Below are 9,775 nucleotides of genomic sequence, written 5' to 3' on the forward strand. Positions count from 1 at the left end.
ATACATGGTCTCAAGATACCTGTTTTTTTTCAGTTAACATTCAGGAAATGTTGAAAAATGTCAGATCACAAACCAGAATTCTTAGTGAAGAAAATTTGTCAAGTATTGGTTGTGCTTTTCAACCCCTTCTGAAGACTTGATGAGTGACTTCTGAATTTTCTTTCAAAATCCTTGATTTCCTATCAGATTTGCATTTGGAATCCTTTGGATTGTTGCTTCATCTTCTGAGTGTTGGCTACATTTATTTTAAACTTACTGCTAGTTAAAAGTTAAAATAGCTAATGCTTATTATGCCTTTAGTATGTGCCAGGCATTGTTCAAAGTACTTTATATTCATTCTCCTCTAATCCCACAGTCACTCTGTGAGGGTGGTTACTGTTACTATTCCTGTTTCACAGATGAGTAAATTGAGGCCCAGAGTACCTCAACCTAAGGTCAGACAGCTGTATAAATAGCATAGGGCTGAGCTTTGAATTCATGCAGTTAGACACCAGAGTCCCTTTGTGACTCATGTAAACCTATAGGTTTCTTAGCCCTTTGGAGGGGAATGTATCTCCATTTACATCAAAGAGGAGTACTATATTTAAGGCATGTCTTAATTACATTAAATCCTATCCTTTTGCCTAGGGGGAATTTTTTTTTTTTAGTTTTGAAGTTATTTTTTTTTAAATTGTAGGAGACTAGATTGTATTTTCCAACCCATACCTTATACTAAGACATGTTTAAACATGTACAGTTTAAACCTTAACTTTCTGGGGCACCTGGCTGGCTCAGTCGGTAGAGCATCCAACTCTTGATCTTGGGGTTGTGAGTTCTAGTCCCACATTGGGTGTAGAGATCACTTAAATTAATAAAACTTTAAAAAAAAAACCCTTTCTGATCTTTTTAGGCTATATTTAGAATGGATTCATGATTTTTCCACTCAATTTAATAAGTCTTTCAGTTTTATTACTTTGGTATAGTATATCCATTTCCTTAACACTTTTAGCATAGTTTAATGAAAGAATTAATTTAGTGTATTGGTAGGAATTAACTTAGAAGTAGGTAAGTTAATTTCTTGGTGAAAAGGGTTTGTCTGGAAATTGACTAGTTTAACTAGCATATGTTCAGTTGAAGAACTTACTGTGGTTTTACCTGTTGTCGTTGGTTTGATTTGATGGTTCCATTTTTATTTCATATTCTGTTTGACCTTCTTTTGTGGAATTTGTCACCTGAGCAGACTTTCTGGTTGCATGGAATTAATTTGTAAGGCTCTAAAGTGTAGTATGTGGTGTGTTAGCCATTTTATCTTATTGGAGTAAATAGTTCTAATCATGAAGTTGAGCCTGAAGAACTATAAATGCGCAGCTGGCTTAGGTGACGTGTTAATCAGTTATTGAAAGGAATATTGTTACATCTTTGGTCCTTTTTTTTTTTTTTTTTTGCATTGGCATCATCAAATATCTTAAAGTCAGGTTGCTAAATCGCGATATGAATTATTTGAAAGACATTGGAAATTATTTGAGTTTGTTTTTAATTTTAAATCCCTAAAGGATGATGAATTTTTCTGTTTCGCTACTTGTAGTTATTTTTGTTTTGGTAATCAGTTTTGAAAAAAATTTAAATTAGGTCAGTGAGGACACCTTTTAAGTTCTTTGATATCATTTGGATTCAGTGAGTCTAAGGTTTTTCTGAAATTTGTAGATTAAAAGGTACCTTTGCTGTTTTTATTAATTTTCTAAACACACTAGCTTCATCAAACTTTGTTAGGGCACATCTGTTCTTCAATTCTGTTCTATGTTCATACTTAGTAAATTGTTGCTTTTAGGCCACCTTAGTGAAATTCATAAATGACTGCCTTTTTTAGACATCACATATGGGTCAAATTACCATATAGTGGTAAACTCCAAATACAGATAGCAATGGTCTCAGAGTTATAACATAGGATCCCTTGTCAGGCATAGAACATTGTCCTACATGTTAAAGAACTAAAAAATGTAATTTAATTTTAAATGACGCAAGAGTTACTGAACATCTATACTTAACATCACTGTGCTTGGTTTTTGGGTGTTGTAGAAATGAATTAAGATACAGTCCTTAGAGGAATAAATACATATAAATAATTGAAAAAACTGGAGAGAGTTAAAAAATTATTTTTTTTAACTAGTGAAGTTCTAGAACATGGGAAGCAACTTGATCTTGAGGGAAATGGAAAATGTTCATGGAAACACAACTTGGAAAGAGATAGACATCTGTTAAAAACTGCTAGGATAGAAATTAAGATGCCTTTCGATTACAGTGGGTGAAGCCTTTACAGTAAATTGTCATTTTTGAAAGAAACATAATTCTTTATATCAAAATTTGTCCTTGTAAGTTGCGATATTCCAGTTATATAAATGATGAAAGAGTTTGAGACACTGGCTGGACTGAGGTCCTCAGAGATGATCAGACATAAAGACAGGGCTGAAATCACTAGTTTTCTGACTCTGAGGATATTTTCTTCATATCCTGCTGAGTGTTTTCAGCATTCTTTGAAGGTGTATTTTGTCTCTTCCTTGGACCATAAATATTTGGGCAATAGATGGCTGAAGAGTATGGGAATTTTGAAAATGCCACTGTATTAAGGAAAAGGTAATAGCAGATGCAGATGTTATTTTGTCTTAAAATAGTTAATTATATGTGTGTAATTCAGCAGTTAGCAGAAATTTTTGGAAGTCATCTTAAAATGTCCTGTTACTCCCTGCCTGCTCCTGCCCCTGCCCCGGGGTGCAGTTAAAGAAAATTGTTGGGGTCAGTCCTTAAATAATTGCCTACCTTTCCCATAAGGAAGAACAATAGGGAGCTAAAGGACTCCTTGATTCTGAGGTGTTTTATACATGTTTCTATCTTGTTTATATAATTTTAACTTAAATGTAGGATTTTTTAGTTGCTGGAGTAAGCTAAATTGTGTATTTTGAACTATCCATTGTTTTAAGATTTATTTGTGGGGTAGGGTTTAGAAGATATTGGCTAAGCACTTACATTTGAAGGGCACAGCTAGATAATTAGAAAGTACGTGTCATAATTTTGTCTAAAATAAAAACGGCTGTTTCTTTTGCATATGCATTTACATGGAGTGGCTCATCTTGCATTTTTGTGATTTTTGTAGCAGTACCTTTAATGCTGTCTCAATGTGGATGTAAATTTATTGAAAAAATGTGGTTGTAAAAAGCAGCTTATTTTGAGTTACATATCCTTGAATGGGAAAACAAACCTACCCTACAGTCCTAGATTGGTACAGAATATCTTTATAAAAATTTATTCTTCACATACATAGGACACTATGTTAAAAATATTCTAAACTTAAAATTACCGTTATGTCTGCTGGTGACTTGCTGGTAACTGATTGAGTTGTTTTGTCTCCTATGGAATGAGTTTCTTTATAATGTGTTTTTTCCCTTGTATTTTAGCCAAGAGTTGAAGCTAAACCAGAAGTTCAGTCTCAGCCACCTCGTGTGCGTGAACAACGACCTAGAGAACGACCTGGTTTCCCTCCTAGGGGACCAAGACCAGGTCAGTCAGCCACCTCTGTGGTCTTTCGCATTTAGTACTTGGACAGTTGGAAAAGACTATGCTTAAAATACTATAATGTGTTTTATATACAGTTCCTTTCAATACAAAATTTCTTAAAGGTTTAAGTAACTTGCTAAAATACAGTCTGGGGCAGAACAACTGACTTTTAGGGGAGGATTAGTTGACATGCCATGGAGACATGTATTTTGAAGGTGTAAAAATTTTGAGACAGATTTTATTTGGTTATTGTCACTGGTTCTAAGAATTCAAAACCGAGCTGCCAATAACCTACTGTCTTACTTAGCACTCTTATCTCTTCACAGATAAACAATAAGCACACCCTGATTCTTCTTATTTTGATTGTCTTAGGTATTAAGTAAGTTGCCATGATTTTTGACTTGTTTCCATTGTTAGCTAATATATGTAGCACCTCTATTTGAATTCTATAAGTATGTTTAGATTGCTTTTGGGAGGAGGTGGGAGATAGTATCTATTAATAGCATATGTAATTTTTCCCACAGAAGTAAAATAAAGTGATGTGTTACTAAACCAGAAGTCATGGGAACTGGGGTTTATCCTAGCTTTGCTACTGCTTGAGTTTATGGTCTTGGGTGAGACCCTTAAAATATGAGCTTCTCATGCCATTTAGCTATTACACAAACTTTTCTTGTGTGATGCCTTTCTTATATGCTTCACTTTGTTCTTTGTGTTATTGGGAGGATCAAATAAATTTTTTATATAAATTTGAGCATGTTATGTATACAGGCTATCTAAATGAGATATTACTATTAAATTTACTGATTTGGCTATAATTTCATACAACCAAAGATTTATTTGCAAACCTCAAAATACTAAACAAATATTTAGAACAGATATATCTCACTATCTGAAATTTGTTTGGTTCCTGGGTGATGGCAAGAGTTTGGTGTTAAGGAGGAACATTTGTACTAATGTTGGACTTTCATATAATCAGATCAGTAGATCTAGAAGAAGGTACTTTAGCAATCTAGTCAATACCCTGACTTTACACTTAGTGTCATGTTGTTTTCTAACTAACCTACTAATAATAGGCACTTCCACCTCTGTTCAAGGAGCTCACTATCTTATTAAACTAAAACAGGAATATCTATTGTACATTCATTGCTTTAAGCTTAGTTATTATATGACATTTTAAACTTTAATATCCTATTCCTTTTCTCAGGCAGAGGAGATATTGAGCAGAATGAATCTGACAACCGTAGAATAATTCGCTATCCAGACAGTCATCAACTTTTTGTTGGTAACTTGCCACATGATATTGATGAAAATGAACTGAAAGAGTTCTTCATGAGTGAGTAGTTTATTTTGCTTTATTGGAACATTAAGCAAGGGGGAATAGAGCTTTTTTCATAATGTAATTAGAACTTTTTAAAAAAGCTTATCTCTCTACAAACTGTGGGTCTCCCAAGTACCAATCACTTTAATTGATCAGAATGGAGGAGAAGGTTATATTAGATGTTTCCCCATGACTGTACTTAGTGTTGACTGACCTAGTTGTAGAGGTTAGAAGCAAGAGCTGATTCAGCCTTAAATTTGGGGATGGGATTCTTTTGGCAAATATAAGTCAGAAATAGAAAATATCATTGTTTTTGTAAAACCATGCAGGTAACTTTCCTTTGGAGAGGACTAATGAAGAAGAGTAACAAAATAAGCAGCCAGGCTAGTTGTTTGCATCTTTGCGTGAATGACAAATGAGTGAATGTGCCTTGGTTGTCACTGGATGTAGCAGCTTGTATCTTTTGTTTTGAAATGGTTCAAGTAGATTACTTCTCTTCAACAATTAAAGCTGCGAAGTATTCTATTAAAATATTTAACCCTTGGTGTAATATATTTTCACAGGTTTTGGAAACGTTGTGGAACTTCGCATCAATACCAAGGGTGTTGGGGGAAAGCTTCCAAACTTTGGTTTTGTGGTTTTTGATGACTCTGAACCAGTTCAGAGAATCTTAATTGCAAAAGTAAGTGACTGAAAGGGCGTACATAGTTCAAGACTTTATTATTCCAATTGTATGTACTACTGATTTGGTGCATTTTAAAGCCATAGAAGATCTTTTCCTAATGGTGAAGCTAAAAATAGTTTACTAGAAATGGTATTTACGCAAAGAATAAAGATTTGTTTGTAGTTTTAAAGTTTGATTATTTATTTATTATTAATTTTTTACCACACAAGTAATTACTTATGACAGTCCATTTGAGGTGTGGATTATTTTAAGTTGCACTATTTGCTGTGGTGAAGAAGGTTGGAATAGATGGCATATTAAAAATTTCCTGGAAGTTTTTTGTCAGGATTTTCTTACTTAGGTAAATAAGGGAATACATGACAATTGCTGTCTAACCTGCCCATGTAAATCTTTTTCTCTCCTTTTAAAGCCAATTATGTTTCGTGGGGAAGTACGTTTAAATGTGGAAGAGAAAAAAACAAGAGCTGCAAGAGAGCGAGAAACCAGAGGTGGTGGTGATGATCGCAGGGATATTAGGCGCAATGATCGAGGTCCTGGTGGTCCACGTGGCATAGTGGGTGGTGGAATGATGCGTGACCGGGATGGAAGAGGACCTCCTCCGAGAGGTGGCATGGCACAGAAACTTGGCTCTGGAAGAGGAACCGGGCAAATGGAAGGCCGCTTCACAGGACAGCGTCGCTGAAGCTCCACTGTTGGCAAAGTCTTGGCAGTGGTACATTATTCATCGTGTTTGCATTCTTGTTAATTTTTTTTTGGCTTTGGAATGTGACACAGCCTTTTTGATCATTTCTTTGATGTGAAAAGCATCTTTTGGTTATCAGTTAAATTGAGGTGGACATTATTTCCCCAATTTCACAACAAGATTCACATTGTTAATTTATAAATCTAGACTTGGAGAATTAAGGACTGAGAAATGACCATATCTTAAACTATCTACAACAAAATGAACTTAAAAGGACATGCCCAACTGAATTCAGGTCCTTTGAGTCAAAAAAAAAAAAATCCTCTGCTGCACATTTTGTTTAAGTGTTACTGTTTCTGCCTATTAATGTTGGAAACACAAATAGTGCAATTTGTGCAATTGGAGAATCTTGCCTTTTTTCTTGGCTCCCCCCAAAATACAACCCAACAGAAACTTGTTATGCACTCATCAAAATCCACTAATGGGTACTCTGAACTCATTAACGTTGACATCTGCAACAGGAGGCAACAGGGGAAAAAGATCTTTCATCTTTTTTTCCAGTAGAGAATAGTTTGTGAAATGATGAGGGCATTTTATCTGCTTGCTGTGACCAGCGTGTGTACACATAAACCTTAACAAGACTACAAGTATATTCCAGAAGGGAATCATTTAGTTATGAACTAAATAACAAAAATCATAACTTCAAATGCTATGGTCTTGAATATTAGACCAGATTTAGTAGCTCCATATCTAAGATTTTTCTACCTGCCCCTCTTCAGTACAGGGATGGCTGGCTGCTCAACACACTCCTCCCTTTTTCCTTTCTTTAAGCTGTGTACAGTGAAAATCGTCTTTACTGTATTTTTGTTCTCTGGTAATGTAATAAGCATGATGGTGCCTTCTATTAATACATCATTCCAGTCTTGCTGGTAATTTTGTACAGTATAGTGTATGAATTGCTGTGCTGCAAAGCCAAACAGCTGCAAAATGTTGAAAAATCATTGAAGTGTATAAAAATTGCAGTATCTTTAAAATCAGTAAAATTGACTAGCATATTATTTACTTTGTTCTTCAGTTAACAACTTTGTGTTCTCTGTGGGAGGGTGTCTTGTGTGTTTGGGAGGGAGAGGGAAGGAGGAAGTCAGTTATTTGAGTCAGTCTCTTGTTGACTTTTCCCTTAGCATGAATGTGAACGTTGAAGCGTATCACTTGAGAGGTGCTTGGAAAAGTCAATCAACTTGATGTACAGTTTTTATGACCTTTTAAAAGCAGTCAGATTCCATAAACGGCAAGTAAACCTGAAGTGAGGATACTGCAATTTTCAGAGAAAAGAACAGCAGCTCCTAAGTGTTTGCATTTTCTATTTGGGGGGCAGGGAACTGTCATTCATTTTGCACAATTCTTGAACTGATGTCAGCACCCGAGTGGCTCTGAATTTAAGTCTGGGACGACATCTTTTATTTTTACATAAATCTCTAAACAATTCTGTGAGCAAAGTTTGTAGCTGCTGGATTATTGTCTGTCTTTATAGCAAGTTCCAGTAAACCGCAAGTATGGCAAAGGATATCCAATTTTATGCTTGGAGCATTCGGTACATAACAGTTTCTGATGTTTCAGGCTAGGAGTGAGGTAAATTAAGTGTGACCACTTAAAGCTGCTTGTTAGCATGGAAGACTTCTCCATTCTTAGTAAAAACAAAAAATGCACTTGACATAGTAGCAAACTGGATCTGAATTATGAAACTGTTTGCTATTTAGTAAACTAGCAAATGATGCACATATTTTGTTTTTCATGTACTGGGCAATATAAGTGAAATTAAATCTGTCCTTTTTCCCCCTTGAATGAGGTCTTCCATGTTTGGGGAAAAGTCTTGCACTATTGCATATATTTTGGGGACACAGATTTCTCATAGTTTCCACTGGGGGGGGGCTTAAAGATTTTTTTCCTGTTTGAACACTTTTACACTTTCTGATATATAGTACTTGAAGTTCTTACCAGAAAATTACTTTGGAGTTTTGAAGCCTTTATTCAAACTACTTTTAAATAAGTGGTTTATTGTCAGTGTTTTGTTTTATAGCATATTTTTCCTCTACTCTTATTTCTTTCCTTCCCATTTTAAATATATATATAATTTCCAATCTACAATATTGCCCTGCCACCATGAAAACTGTGTTCTGGCACCAAAAGTAATGACAGATGTTAAGTGTAATAGAAAATTAGAGTAAAGAGCCATTCAGCTTCAGTCTTTACATACCATGAATAAAACATTAAAACATCACATGGAGAAGTTTACATGGTGATTGTTCACCTGCAGTACTGTGGACTTTTAACATTTTGTCCCCTTTTCAGTGAACCAGAGTAAAAATATTCATTGACCATTACTGTTATTTGCTGATTTTTTTTTTTTTTTGATGGTAATATTCTATCCTTATGACACTATTGCAACCAAATTGGCTTTACCATCTTGGCTTTAGTAGGTATAGAAGACAATGGATTACCATCTTTATTGCTGTAATGTGTTAAGCATTATATGCTAGTAGAATCTAGTTTAATTGTTTCAGGTGGAAAAGTATTCTTTGAGTTTCCATTTTGAATGTGTTTGGACTAAACAAACAATAAACTACTGATGTCTGCAGCATTTATCTATGTCCCTAATTTAATCTGTAGGTTTGTGTTCCAAAGTATTTTCTCCCAATTGCATTTCATACAACCTAAGTAAAAATAAGGAATTGTTCTAAAACCAGCTGCTGCTTGTTTGTGAAATTTGATGTCTAAAAAACTAAAAACATTTCAGTACGACTTGAACATGGTTAGAGATGTACCCCAGTTGACTTAGCTAAGTGGTATACAAGTTAAAGAATAGCATAAGGGAATAAGTTTAAAAAGGTGAGAATGATCGAAATCAAACATTTATTTAAAGAAAACCAAAACTTGAGTTTCCAAAGGATTTGTACCTCCTGTCTCGGAAGGAAAGAAGAGGAATGGGAAGACTGAGGTTATCTGAAGTTATAGGCATGACCCAATTCAGAAACCGTAACAAATTTGTCAAGCTCTAAAAGAATATTAAAGGAAAAATAATTACTTAGTCACGTTTGCAAGTATGTATTTCAAATGAAAAATGAGGTCCTAATGCATATGTAATTTTAGAACTTGAGACTTTTCTTTTGTTAAAAGGGATGGTTATAAATGATTTTTTCCTGATGATGTATTCATAACACTGTTTTTGAAGATTCCTTGAATCAGTCTTCACAAGTCTGTACTGGAGAGAAGCCAGAATAATCATTATTTCCGTACTCTAAGGAAGTAAGACTTAAGATTTTTATAAGTGTATAGTAAATTCACTTTCAATTTTACTTATAATGTAATAACTTTGACCTGTGACTGGGGAAAAACATCTTTTTAGAAGGGATAAAATGTATATGCTACACTGTATTGAAAACAACCAAATTTGAAGCAGCATATTATCATTTGGTTCAGGAAACTTAGGTGAAACAAAATATTTGAACATTTCAGCCACACAAAGATGCTCCATTTCAGTTACGATGTGATGTAGTCTGTGGCA

At 34.6% G+C, this 9,775-nt stretch overlaps 1 protein-coding gene across 2 annotated transcripts in view; it reads left to right on the forward strand.

Annotated features, from left to right (window-relative positions):
• The window catches only part of G3BP2 (G3BP stress granule assembly factor 2), a 33,241-nt gene extending 24,390 nt beyond the window's left edge, over window positions 1-8,851 (forward strand). For both annotated transcript variants that reach the window (XM_008693223.2, XM_008693226.2), the window contains 4 exons: window positions 3,429-3,531; window positions 4,733-4,861; window positions 5,410-5,528; window positions 5,941-8,851. In XM_008693223.2, the coding sequence (XP_008691445.2) occupies window positions 3,429-3,531; window positions 4,733-4,861; window positions 5,410-5,528; window positions 5,941-6,213 (624 nt within the window). In that variant the 3' untranslated portion in view covers window positions 6,214-8,851. The remainder of the gene's footprint in view (window positions 1-3,428; window positions 3,532-4,732; window positions 4,862-5,409; window positions 5,529-5,940) is intronic.
• The last annotated feature ends 924 nt before the right edge of the window (window positions 8,852-9,775 follow it).

The sequence above is a fragment of the Ursus maritimus genome, unplaced genomic scaffold, assembly GCF_017311325.1.
Source record: "Ursus maritimus isolate PB19 unplaced genomic scaffold, ASM1731132v1 scaffold_8, whole genome shotgun sequence".
Lineage (NCBI taxonomy): Eukaryota > Metazoa > Chordata > Mammalia > Carnivora > Ursidae > Ursus > Ursus maritimus.